The 14,373-nt window shown below is 26.9% G+C and overlaps 3 protein-coding genes across 3 annotated transcripts; all 3 read left to right on the top strand.

Annotated features, from left to right (window-relative positions):
• Positions 1-44: 44 nt before the first annotated feature.
• Positions 45-2,316, top strand: OCT59_008802 (uncharacterized protein; the record flags this gene model as incomplete). The annotated part of the gene is made up of 12 exons (XM_066133140.1): positions 45-77; positions 163-288; positions 356-416; positions 486-574; positions 658-858; positions 934-1,147; positions 1,223-1,249; positions 1,378-1,427; positions 1,505-1,585; positions 1,708-1,979; positions 2,069-2,121; positions 2,192-2,316. 12 exons carry the CDS (start codon positions 45-47, stop codon positions 2,314-2,316), a joined length of 1,332 nt encoding a protein of 443 aa, XP_065999615.1.
• A 3,102-nt stretch (positions 2,317-5,418) lies between these two features.
• On the top strand, positions 5,419-7,284 carry OCT59_008801 (uncharacterized protein; the record flags this gene model as incomplete). Its single annotated transcript, XM_066133139.1, has 6 exons — positions 5,419-5,496; positions 5,573-5,671; positions 5,749-5,800; positions 5,896-6,203; positions 6,287-7,038; positions 7,110-7,284. The coding sequence occupies 6 exons, from the start codon at positions 5,419-5,421 to the stop codon at positions 7,282-7,284; spliced, it is 1,464 nt and encodes a 487-aa protein (XP_065999614.1).
• Positions 7,285-12,510: 5,226 nt separating this feature from the next.
• OCT59_008800 (uncharacterized protein) lies at positions 12,511-12,759 on the top strand (the record flags this gene model as incomplete). Its single annotated transcript, XM_025310570.2, has 1 exon — positions 12,511-12,759. The coding sequence occupies one exon, from the start codon at positions 12,511-12,513 to the stop codon at positions 12,757-12,759; it is 249 nt and encodes an 82-aa protein (XP_025181060.2).
• Between the last annotated feature and the right edge of the window lie 1,614 nt (positions 12,760-14,373).

Below are 14,373 nucleotides of genomic sequence, written 5' to 3'. Positions count from 1 at the left end.
CTGATATCCCCCGATTTTTTAATATAAATAGCTCTGGTTCTCATATGAATCACGAATTAACTATAAGAACAAAAAACGTTTGCTTTAATATTTTTCGCTATTACATTTGGTTTTATTATTAATTTCATTCGTAAATTTAATAAAAAACCTGAAGGTCTTGAGAATATTCCATATATTTCATTTATTTCTTTATTAAAAATATTGTGGGCTTATTTCCAACAAAAAAATTACGATGAAGTTGAAGATTTAGTTCAAGAACTTATAGGAGGTCATCATGATATTTATTTGGTAATGTCACATGATACGCTAATTTTTCTCTTATTTACAATTATATAATTATATTTACTTTTATTAGAGTCAGTTCGGCATTGTTCTCAACAATCCTGAATACGCTAAAATTTTATTAACTGAATCAGGTGATTTGTTTTTTTTAATGTTGAAACATAACAAAAACTTTCTTTTAAATAATTAAATTACTTTTTTAGAGGATGTTGCTATCAAGTACTATTCAAAAACTGATAATGTTTTTTTTGATAAATTTTTCGGATGTGGTTTATCATTAACTAATGGAGACGTGCGTAATCTCGACTTCGATTTTTATAACTTAATTTTGTTGATTCCTAAGTAAAATCGTTAATACTTAAGTAAAATTAACAGAAATGGAGATCTACTAGAAAATTAGCGGATTCTGCATTAAATCTTGCTTCACATCAATATCCAGAGGTTGTTGGTGAAATTACAATGGATCTTTTTACTTTCATGAACCCAAATTTAAATCGACCAATTAATATAATCGAAACTATGCGACGTATTTCAATTGAAGCATTGGGAAAATTTGCCTTTGGATATAAGTTTGGGGTAAGGGTTGGAAAATATTTTTGTATATTTTTTTTATAATTATTATTTAACTTATTAAAAAAAAAATTATTTTAGTGTTTAGAGTCTCAAGAAGTTCCTCGTCTCATAAGTGTTTATGACTATATTGTTTCAGTTCTTGGATCTCCTTTCCGTCTTGTATTTCCATGGATAAGTGAATTACCTTTAGAATCTAACAAAAAATACTTGGATGCTATTAAAGAATTTGATGGATTCATTAATGATATTATAGAGACGAAAAGAAATGAGATGAAGAAAGATTCTTATAATGGTCATGATTTATTAACGAGCATGATAAAACAAGGAGAAATTAATATTGATAAACATCAATTGAGAGATTAGATAGCGACCTTTTTTACTGCAGGACATGACAGTAAGTAATTTAAAACTGCGCGTTATCTGTTATAGTGCGTATTAGGACATAAAGTTTTTCGGGAACAGAAAATTATATCCATGAATTACGAAGATCTTTATTTAAAACTTTTTAAAAAATTTTTTTAGCCACTACAACGGCATTGAGTGTTTCGCTTTATTTTCTTGCAAAATATCCAGTAAGTAGTAGAATTTGCGGTTGATTTTTCAAAATTTACATCTTTTTATTAATCTTTTTGTAATTCAAAATGAATAGGAAATGCAAGAAAAAGCACGAGCAGAAGTAATCCGTATTCTTGGTAACGAACCAATTATACCAAGTTTAGATCAATTAAAGGTACTATTAAATCATTACAATCATTTATTTGTTCCCACATTTCACGATTTTATTGTATTTCATCCAAAATCATATATATTAATTATATACTGTATGTCTGTATATAACTATATATATATTAGGAATTGAAATATGTCAATGCAATTATTAAAGAAACTTTACGAACCCATCCACCGACACCAATATTAACTGTTAGAAGATTAAAGAAGCCAATTAAGGTTGGCTCCTACATTTTACCAATAAACTCTACATGTATGATAAATACTTGGAAAATTCATCGTGATCCAAAATATTGGGAAAATCCTAATCAATACAACCCTGAAAGATTCTTATCAAGTGACGAAAAAAGAGACAAATTTGCTTGGATTCCTTTTTCTGCTGGTCCAAGAAATTGGTATATATAGCAAATACTTTTTTTTTTACAAATATAAAATAATTTTATCATATTTTAAATTTTAAATTTTTCTTAAAACATTTTTATAGTGTCGGACAAAATCTCACTTTATTACAACAAAGAGTTGTTCTTTCAATGTTCCGTAAGTAAAGTATATTTGTATTGTTTTATTTTGTTCATAGTTAAGTTATTTAATATCATTTCTATTAAAGTGCTCAGATATAAATGGGTCCTTCCTGAAAATAACGTTAACAAGGACAAAATATTATTAAAGTCTCATTTTTTACTAACTCCCATTGATATAAAACTTGTGTTTACTGAAAGAATTAATGAATAAGTTATTAGGATTATTCTCAGAGATGATAATTATGTATAATTTTGTAAAAATGAATCTAGTTATCCACTTGCCTCAACATACTCAAGTATCTTTGTTGAACCTTGATGCAATAACAATACTACTTTAAAGAGTCGAATTTGAAGAGCAATAATTTCATTTATTATTTATTTATTTTATTTATTTTAAATTTTCTTGTAATACTATCTATATTCGATTTACATAAATTTTATTATTATAATTGACTCTTTAAGAGTGAAAGGTCATTTTAACTTGAGTCTTCTATAAAAACTTAATTATAAGACAAATTTTGGGCGGTAGTTTACATTATGGCTTTGTTTACCTGAAGGCCAATTGAAATTAATTTAGTAGGACGTCTTTTGACCCTTGAAACAATGTAAAAATTATTAAAATTATTAAAATAAATTTGGCTCAATTCTTCTTTTCAATAATCAAGGCCAATACTAATCGAAAAAAAATATGATAAGCCTTTTCGGTCATTAAACCATACATATTCTATTAATTTTTAGATATCTGATAAATGTTCCTTTGCTGAAAAAATGTCATTTTTAATGAATTACAACAATATTGGAAACAGTAATTAATATGTATTTTTATTAAGTCAACAAAAATTTATCTTCAATTTTCTCGAATTTTCTAAAGTATTATAAATAATCGTGTTGTAACGAACAGGGCGGACATCCTCATATTATCACATTATTGCCGATCATTTTGCCGATCATCTATTTTAAATATTATCACATAAAAAATACCATTTTTTTGCAAATTTAACTATATAAATTTTATTTGTTATCAAAATTTATCCAAAGTCCGAAAATTAATGTTTTCAAATCCAAAAATTAACTAAAACCCAAAAATGGGCTGAATTTTAATAATAATTAGAAAATTGAAATTATTTTAATGATATTGTGACAACCAGTGATTAAAATTTAATGTTTTATAGCTTTTTAGATTCATCTCGTCAAGACAAACATTTTGATAGTAATTTTATAATTTTTTACGCCAAATTGATTGAGAAATTGCATTTTGAAAATTTCTATTTATTATATAGATTATAACAAATATAATTGCAAGTATAAATTTAGCCATAACTTCTTGATTACCTAAAATTAGGAATGATTACTTCGGCCATTGATTTTAAATCAGTTAAACTATAACCCATAAAAGTTTCAAGCTTCGGCCAAACTTCTGTGACTTTGGCCGAAGTTTTAAAGTCTGATATCACCCAATTTACTATAAGATCGGCAAATGATCGGCAAGGTGATATAAGGATGTCCGCCCTGTTGTTGTAACGGGCTTTAATTTTCTCAAAAAGTGGAGAATTTTTTTTGATTTAGCGGGTTAGGTATTAGAGTCTAAAAAAAAAGATCTGCAAATATCCAATCATGTGATTAATGAAATTTAATTATTGTACAGTACAGGGAGGCGATGTATTCAATCCGATGGATAATCTGATCAATCCGTAATCCGCATTTTTACGGATATACACAGTATGATCTCATTTAAATTAAATTATTATTATAGATTTACATGGTGCTTTTGTAGACCATACAGTTGGATTAACAGCAGAAAAAATATTTGATATGTAGACCAAATCAAACCATATCCCATTGGCCTAAATTAGATGTTCATCGTTGATATAGCCTTAAGGCATTATTAGAATGGGTCGATAATTTAGATGATTTGGAACATGGTAGAGTTTGGTCTACAACAGTTGCAATTTCTTCGATTTTAATATGAAAAAAAGGCAAAAATACCACTTTCACCTTTACAAATAAACTGATATTATTATCAACTGTAACGCCGATCAGAATTAAAGATATAATGTGAAAATTACGCACAATCCTAATGAGCGTGTAATAATATCCCATGTTTACTAATGGGCGCCCGTGATTTTTCATAGAAATATCAGGTGTATTTCATTTTACAAAAGATCACTTACTCTAATGAAAACAGATATCATAATGTGCTTTTGAGACATTTTATAACTTTTAGTTACTGAAAAATCTGTTTTAAACTTGGATAAAGGAAAAATAATAAGACATAAGAAAAAATAGTAATAATTAAAATAACTATAAAATAGTCTACTTTTTTATCACGGGCGTTAGTTCAAAACGTGTCGCATGAATATATGAATATCATGATTTTTACGGCGCAGCCGTGAAAATCATTGATAATCCACGATTGACTATGATAAATTATAATTAACAAAATGGAGACAAATTTAGATTGTAACACTAAAAATTTTAGCAAAATACCAAATCTATTTATTTTATAATATGACGAATTTAGAATGTCATCAATAAATAATAAATTTATGATAAACTATCTCTATTATATCTCCGATAAATTAAAATTACAATAATAATCAAATGGAGACAAATTTAGTTTGTAACACAAAAAATTTTACAAATCTATTTATTTTATAATATGACGATAAACTATCTCTATTATATCTCCGATAAATTAAAATTACAATAATAATCAAATGGAGACAAATTAGTTTGTAACACTAAAAATTTTACAAATCTATTTATTTTATAATATGACGATAAACTATCTCTATTATATCTCCGATAAATTATAATTAACAAAATGGAGACAAATTTAGTTTGTAACACTAAAAATTTTAGCAAAATTCATCAATAAATAATAAATTTATGATAAACTAGCTGTAGCCCGTCGCGCTGCGCCGGACGGATGAATAAGCCAATCAGCATTTAGATTTTGAGGAGTTGACATCTTTGTTCTCTCAGTGCTGCAGCGAAGGCGTGTTTTAGGTTTTTAATTTCTTTTTTACTATTTATTTTATTTTATTTCTATTTCATCTTTTTGCTTTACCTTCAACTTTGTAATTCTGGCCGGAATTATGTGATCGTTGGAAAATATTCCCTCTACTGTGTATCAACTAGCTCTAGATAATTTAATATAAATGAGATCATACTGTGTATCAACTAGCTCTAGATAATTTAATTTAAATGATGAAAATCTCTATCTATAAAAAGATAAAAAGTCAACAGCAATTAAAATAACCACAATTCTTAAACTTTGAATATACGAAATTGTTTTTTTTTTCTCTTAAAAATGTATCAAGCGATCATTTTGGGATCCCTTCTGTTTATAACGCTTTACATTTTAAAGCGTAAGCGTGAACCAGAATTGGTAAGATAATTGATTTAAACAGAATTTTATCGCTTTTTCTCCTTTTTCTCAATTTTATTTTATTTTATTTTCTTAGACCATGCCGCCACTTGTTTCTTACAAATTCCCAATTATTGGCCATACTTTTGATTTTTTTTTAAATCCCGAAAAATTTCTTAAACAATGTAGAGAAGAAGTTCGTATATCAACGAATTTTTTTTTTTTTTTGGCGTAAAAATTCAATTAACGTTAATTCTTAATTATATATAATAGTATGGTGATATCTTTTGTCTATATATATGGGGTCAAGTGAGAGTATTTGTTGGTACAGAGATTGCTCGTATTTTTTTTTGCATAAATATAAAATATTTTATATATTCTAATTTATAAATTCTTTTTAATTACTGCACAAACTTGTAGGAAAAGAACATTTTGGTGAAGTATATTCAAGAGATGATGTGTTTGATGTTTTAAAAGCATTCAACAAACGATTTCCGATAGATGTATTATGTCCAGATTTGCTGAAAGTTTTACCAGTTGCACCAAAAACACTTAAAGACACGATCTTTAGCAAATTAAAACTTTATTCTGATCGTATGCAAAAAAGGGTTTATTTATCAACTCAAAAACATTTTGGAGATTGTGATGAATCAAAAATTTTTTATAATCTATTTGAAATTGTAACAAAAATTATTTCTGATCCTATTGCAAATATTATTATTGGTGAAGTAAGTATAGATACTTTTTTTTTATGATACTAGTTAATTTTGAAAGAAAAAAAGTTTTAAAAGAAAATTACTTCTTTTTATAGGAGGAATCACAACATGAAGAAGTTTTAAATTCATTTGCAAACTTTATAATAGATAGCATGATATTTTTAACTATTCCACCATTTCTTGATATAATTTATCCAGGACTTCAAGAATATGTTAATCGTATTCAGATAAGATTAGGATTATATAATCCAGCAGATAAACATCGAAAACCACTCCTTAAACATATAGAAAAGCAAGTACGTAAACGTTTACAAGAGAAAGAAAAATATGGTGACTCTTGGAAACGTCCTGATGATCATCTTCAAGATCTAATGGAAGAACATGATCCTAATAATATTAGTTGTCCGTATCTTTTAGACAGAATATATCTAATCATTTTTGCATCAATTCATACAACGGCAATAGCCATTACAAATGTTATTTTAAGTTTAGCATCAAGACCCGAGTACATGCAAGAATTATATGAAGAACAATTAAAAGTTCATAAAGAAACGAATGTAAATGGTATAATTCCATTTGAAGCTCTTAGTGATATGAAAAAATTAGATAGTTTTATTAGAGAAACATTAAGATTAAGTGTAAATGTTGCGGGAATTGACCATCTCGTAAAGAAAGATTATACGTTCTCTAATGGATTGCAAATACCAAAAAATTGTATAACTAGTATTTATATTGATGATGTTTATCGAGATGAACCAAAATCATTTGAACCATTCAGACATTTAGATATAAATATAGCATCAAAAGTCACTAAAAATTTTTTGACATTTGGAAATGGTAAACACGCGTGAGTATATTTATGTATATATGTATTGTAGTACAGTAAGTCAACAACTCAGTTATTATTAAATTATTTAGATGCCCTGGAAGACAACTTGCTGTAAATAATATTAAATTTTTTATGCATAACGTTATCTTAAAATATAATTTTCGTACAGTAAGTAGTAAAATTGAAGAAAGCAGAGGAACGGGTTTTACGGCATTACCAGTTGAAACAAGTACTGCTGGTGTGATTTTTGAAAAGAGGGTTTAAGTTAAATTTTATGCAAACTAAAATCCATTTTATTTTGCAAATTCTACTATGATACTTAACAAATTATCAATAATTTTTATTTATATATAAATTAATATATAAACTTCTTAATAAATTTTTAAAATTTTAGTTTTATGCACCAGAAAATTTCTGTAAAGCTCAAATTATTGCTTAATTTGAGATAAACTAAAATCCATTTTATTTTGCAAAATCTTCTATTATACTCAACAATAATTTTGTAAATAACAGATAATATTACTTGAGATTTATGTTATCACGTGATCATAAATGATCGACAAATTTACTATTTTCAGTTTTACTATCTACATGAAACTCTAGTTTAGATACCCTATATGTTAATTATGACTTTAGTTAAAACTTGTTATTATTATGAAATAATCTTTTGTAGATTAAATGAAAATTGAAAATATATCTTCAAAAGTGTAGTAATGTCAGTTGTATTTATTAATATTGAAAAATCATATTACTTTCGTACTTTTCGTTAAAAAAAAGAAAATTTAATTATTTTTTGGTTTATTAATTGTAATCATAATTATGTATCAACATTATATAGAATGGTTATTGGTCAGTCTAATAGGATCATGCAGATTTTGACGGACTGATATTTTTTGTTGATGGCTAAATAATTGATATTTTTCTTTTATTGGCTAAATATCAAATATATTTGCAGTTTAATTATACTTTTTATATACTCTTACTATAATAATAGCATGATCTTGCGTGACTGACGCAATAATCTAGTTATTGGTTATGGTGGATAAAATATCGTGTCACCCCTTCGGGGTGACCGATATTTTACCCCCCCAACCAATAACTATTATTTATCAGTTCTATTTTTATTTAATAAAAAATTAATTTTTTTATTTTTATTTTTTTCTAATTGAAAAAAAAATTTACTTTGTTAATTTGATTGTTAAATTGGATCTGTCCACATGATCACTTTTCATAATAATTCCGCAGCGGATTTTTATTTATTAAAAAAATTTACCCATTACACTAATTCGAAACCGCAATAAATACCTGTATTGCTGTTATTAGAAATTTTCCATTCTCCCTAGTAAAATCCTGGTGCTGAGAGGATTTTTTTTTCATCATGTGGAAAATCCAAAAAAACTGAAAAATCTTGTTTTTTAAAAAAAAAAGACTGCATGCACGATATTTTACGATAAACCATGAATAGGATCGACAACGTGCATGCAGGTGTTTCATGTACGTGACGCCGTGACGGGTCAAGATTCATATATTTGCATATCGGGATAATAAATAATCACTCTTTATATTAGACCACAATATTAAAAGAATAGTTCGCACATTTTTAGTTGCCTAGAGTGAACTTTCTTATTTTTTATTACTTTTTTTTATGTACCCGTTCTCACACACATTTCTGATAGTTATTTTTATACCACTGTTCAAATTAATGCCTTATAAAAAATTTCTTTTATACAAGAAAGAAAGTACTAGGAAAGGTATTTTTCGTTTGTTGGCAAAATATTTCAAATTTAGTAACATAACTAAAATTTCCAAATTTTTATTCTGGTGCAGTAACATTGCTGACTTACCAGAAAGCAAGACTTTCTCTTTAAACATCTTTATTATGTCAGACTCAAAAACTTCTATGCAATTTAATAATCTAAAAAAAAAAAAGAAACAAAGTACTATTGAACCAAAAAAAAAAACATGGTGAAGGCTGGCATGGTAAACAAAACATCCTAATTAATCCTTTCAACCCTGCGTCAAGTACTCTCCATGGCCACTATGTGCTTCCGGTTCTGATTCCATATATACATAGAAAAAATCCCAATGAAAAGATATATAACATGAGAAAGGTACATAATCGTTCCACCTTAAAACAATTGACCTCACATCTAGATCATGATATATATGGTGGCTTGGAATTGCCTTTCAAACTCTCAAACATTTAATGCTGATAGATAATACCTTAAATTTTCTTTCAGTGCTGTAATATTTGCTCTGAGATTACTAATCATTATAAGATTGGAAAAGAATTTGACCATCTTCTTGCATCAAGATGGTGAGAAAATATTATTTGAAGACTATAGTGGTGATCTGATTATTCTTGATGTTCTCTCTGACTGATATTTAGGAATTAATTACCAAAAAATGGAGAGGTATTTCATAAATAAAAGAAAATGACATAAAATGAACAATTTTATACAAATAAAAATAAGAATAAAATTATATCATCTTGGTTATTATTTTAGCAAAAAAGGAACTATGTGGTTAATGAGACCTTACTCCTTTGTTTTATCAGTCCTTCCTTACTTTGCTTTCATTCATAAGGACAATAAAGATAGAATACTAAAAAAATGTTCATAAGGATACGACTGATACGTTAATATTTGATATGATCTGCAGCGTTATTATGGATTTGGTACCCATTATATTATATTGCCTATATATCCTCCAAAGGCAGGTTGTGTTGTCATTTCCCATGTATGGCCTTTACATGACTATCCAACTGTAGACCCAGTACATACAACTGATCCTTTTATAGCTTACGGAGCTTTGTTTTGATCCTACTTCTTTTGATAATTGGCTCTCTATTTTATCATTTTGTTTTGTAAAATGTTTTGTTCCTTTGTTTGAAGTCATTTTCCATTTTCTTAAAAACTTTTGAAACATATCCGTCTTCAACAAAAAACTATTATCAAACTCATCCTAGTGTGTCTGTATGTGTAAAGCTACTTTTTCTTAAGAATTTTTTGGTCGAGTGATAGAAAGAGTGCATTCTATTCTTAATAAAATAAATTTAATAAAGATTTTGACCGTTACTATGCTTATAAATTAATATTCTTTACAAGTACAATAGTATTCTCATTTTATAATTTTCTTTTGTTAAAAATTGAAGTTATCAGACCAAAAAAAAGATATTATTTATTACCACCTCTCTTAGTTGTAATTGGAATGGACACGATCCCTTCTGTTGCAAACTAAAATTTAAATAGAATTGATTTTTTTTTTAAAAAAATAAAATAAAAACAAATTATAAATAAATTACCATCGATATCATCCCATTTTATCTTTTTAAAAAAAAGTATATATATAATTATCAAATCACATAACTTTCCACAAGTTGAACATTATATTATATACGTTCATAAACCGCCAGTTTAAGACAATATGGACATCCACTTGTAACTAATGGTAAGTTAGAAATGTTACATATTATTGTTCGAAGAACTATCAAACACATAAGATTATTCATAACATAATGAGTTTCGCTCGAAATATTACATCAAATTTTCATAAAATTTATTCATACTTTTATGTTTAACGAAGTCTTTTGCTACAGAAAGAGTTGTAAAGGTAAATGCTTTATAATTTATAAATATTTTAATTGAGCTTAGACATTGCAATGCAATCAGTCCAATCTCACACCGTTAATGATATTTCTAGGCATTACTATAACAACAGATTGATCACCACGAAACGCCGAAACGGGAAGATGGTGCTACCTACCTACAATAATTATATTTTTGCTGTCAAAATAATGAATACTTTCGAAATCCTTTCTTACAAGAGAGCTTTAGTAATCCTCCAAATTCCCATTTTGTATATTGGGAGGGCAAAATATTTACTAATCCTAATAGGTAGAGACATCCGTTTAGATTTGTTGAATTTTAATTTTACGACCCGTTACTCTTCCGGCACATAACTAGTGCCTTCAGCTCTTCAATGCTTGCTTGTTGCACCACACTTCGTATGTTCCACCAAAGTGGTAGGTGCTTATTTATAATTATAATACTATCTATAAAAATTTGTAAATTTTTGATGCAATACTACATTTAATAAAATATTTTAATTTATATAAAGTATCATAAGTTTATTCAAGGAAAATTTTCGAATCATACTTTATTTATGAAATATTATTATACAGTATTTTTATACATTGCAATTTGATGTTTAGCAGAAAAAAATAATAGATTAAATATAATAGATGATAACTAATAGGTATTGACAATCTTAAGGTGCTTTATCAAATTCCATATGATAACTAGAAATTCCACATTTTGTCGGGCCAAGGTACGTATGTACCCACGGATCACTTTGTTTAAATATAACATCCAAGTTTGCATAATAATAATAAAGCTGCCTGTCAGGTGTCAGCAATAACCCTTAAAAAAATAGAAGGATTTGATCAAGGTTATTTAGGATAGGATTTTCGCTCCTGTAGTAAAGCGACTCAATGATATTTCCGTGTTACACAAAGGTAGTGTGATGGCTTTCACGAACATATATTTGGTAGCACGGTCTCTGGTTTCGGGATTTTAGTGGTAAGAAAAACATAAATCGAATAATTGGAACAATTTGATCATCGTCGAGATCTATTCCTTAAATGGAAGGAAAAGAATATACTCTGTAAATATTTAGTAAGAAATAACTTTCCTTTCCTGTGATAATCGGATTTCACGGTTTTTAACACCTTTAGCCTCATAAACTTCATTAAATAAAAATGCTATGACTTAAATTTGATGTTATAACTTGTAAATTATTACACTACATATTATTAGCCAATCGAAATCAGATATGTGTGTTGCTTATTTTAGAAATTTCTTTCAACACGTTAAAATATAAGACTTATTTTATTCTATATTCCTTTTAAAAAAAAAAAAGAAAGAATTTTTTTTGTATAATATGTCATACATTTTATTGTTAATATTTTTACAAATATAGTTTATATCTTTTAATATAATCGGAATGTAAAAAGAAAGATTAATCAAAAAATAATATTTCTTTAAAAACGAATTGTCACCAAATAAAAATAAATAATCATACTATTATTCTCATTTGGCAAATTTATTATTTTTTTCCATATGTCCTTGTTATTTAAATCATGAATGCATCTTTGATGCTGTTTCTGCCTATTGTGGACTTTGATGATAGCTTTTTTTAATAATTTTAATTTCTTTAATAATCTATATTCTTTTATAAGAGTGATTTTTTTATACTTACTGACGCAACGTATTAATGAATTTGTTTATTTATAATGAAAAAATAACTATAAAAGAGTAAGGATTTTGGCTCAATTCTTTTTCTGCAGGCCTCATGAAAACAAACTCAAATCGCTCAAGGAGAAATCATGTTTCGCGTTCTTTGAGAGCGCCAAATGGATTTTCGTTTTATTTCAAGTTTATAAAAAACTATTTGAAAAATGATTATCCAAACCACTCTCCTCAAAAAAGGATGAAGGTAGCATCAGAAAAATGGAATGCACTTACTGATACTGAAAAGAATCAGTATAAAAAGTTCGCAAACGATGATCGGGTTTTAAAGCAAAACCCGGATCTAACTGTTGTACAGGCTTCCAATATCGACGAGCCGGGTAACAATAAATCGTTAGTAATGATTTTTTCGGATCTAAGCTCACATCCAGTAGCGAGCGATTTGAGTTCCGAAGAATTCTTCGATTATGACAAATACTATAAGGATTAATAATTATTAACTAAAATTACTAGTAATATATGTACAAAGTATACTTTTAAGTTACATTATGTATTTTTATTTTTTACTCTCCCACTTCCGTCTTTTTTAATACTTTATGATTTTATTATGTATTATATCAAATTTATGATTAAAATATAAAAAATAAATCGAAATTTAAGCTAAACATGAATCATTGTAAAAAAAATTTATAATTTATAATTATATTTTATTGCAGTAATAAAATTCATTATATTGAAGGTTATGAATTCATTAATATAAATTCAAAAATATTTTTTCACTTGTTATTATTACTAATATAATCTATATCACAGATTATAAATTAGCTAAGAAAAATTTCTCTGTTATAAAAAGTATATTTGTATCTCTGAAACTGATAAAAATTTTATTAATATTTAAAAGAATATGAATTTTTTTTGCAAAATTCATATAAATTATCTCAAAAAGATAATTAGGCATTAACCATGTAAAATTTGTTATTTTACCGAGTATAAAGCAAAATCCACGAGAGTTTCTAGATACCCGGATTCAACAATTTTCATGATTACTAAATGGCTAAATATAAAGTTAGTAATATAATCCAAGATGGCATAAAAAATTATTTTTATCTTAGGTTTAACGAATTAAATAATAAGTACCTTAGGTATGATGAAGGCATATTTCGTTGCCGTAATACAAGGAATTTAAATTGGTTTAAATCAAATAAAATAGCCTAAAGAACTTGAAAGGGAAATAGTACCCACTTTGTATTCATTTCCCAAAATTTTTGATAAACAAACTTAAATAGACCAAATTAAAATATAACATAAATGCATTCTGTGGCACAAATCCGCATACTGCGAATTGAATAAGTTATAAGCCGCGATTAATCAAGTTGATCCTTCGTCACCCGTGTTTTGCAGATCCTAATGCTGATGTTCTTACAGCAGCCAATCAAAATTTAGCTTTGTTTATCTTAATTTAGACTAGACTCTTTTTTTTTACAACCGTTTCATTGTTTGATTCTAAGATCGTGAAAATTTTTTCACATAATGAAGTCATGCATTTTATTGTCACATACTTAAAAATATTGATTCATATTTCTAAAATTAGATTGTGATGGATTGATGAGTGTAATGCCTTGATCCAATTTTCGTGAATATTTTTTTCCATTCGCTTCTGTTAAAATGCACATACGCTAACTAACTTTCTATGTAAATATCATTTACCTTGGCAAAAGATCTTTACCGAATTAAATTTATTATCGGCTTTGGTAGAGTAATGAAGTATAATTAACGCACAAACTTTGATTGTTTTATGCTTAGTGACGCAACAATCTAACGAATTTGTAATATTATTCATTATTTTTTAAGGGTACCGAAAAGCTCGTTCGCCAAATGGTTATCGGCTTTCGGCAGAAACTGACGAAATTTGAATTTAATGAATTTCAAATGAGGAAATTTATAATCAGCTAATTTATATAATCTATTATCAAATTTAGTACTTTTTGTAATGTTAAATTTAATAATATACTATGTAATCATTTTATAGCTGACAAAACGCATTTTTTTTATGAAAAATAAATGTTGAAAAATCATTTTTTTCTAGAATTACATATTATTAATA

The sequence above is a fragment of the Rhizophagus irregularis genome, chromosome 17 (genome assembly GCF_026210795.1).
Source record: "Rhizophagus irregularis chromosome 17, complete sequence".
Taxonomy (NCBI): Eukaryota; Fungi; Glomeromycota; class Glomeromycetes; order Glomerales; family Glomeraceae; genus Rhizophagus; species Rhizophagus irregularis.
This window is presented reverse-complemented; position numbering and strand designations above follow the sequence as displayed.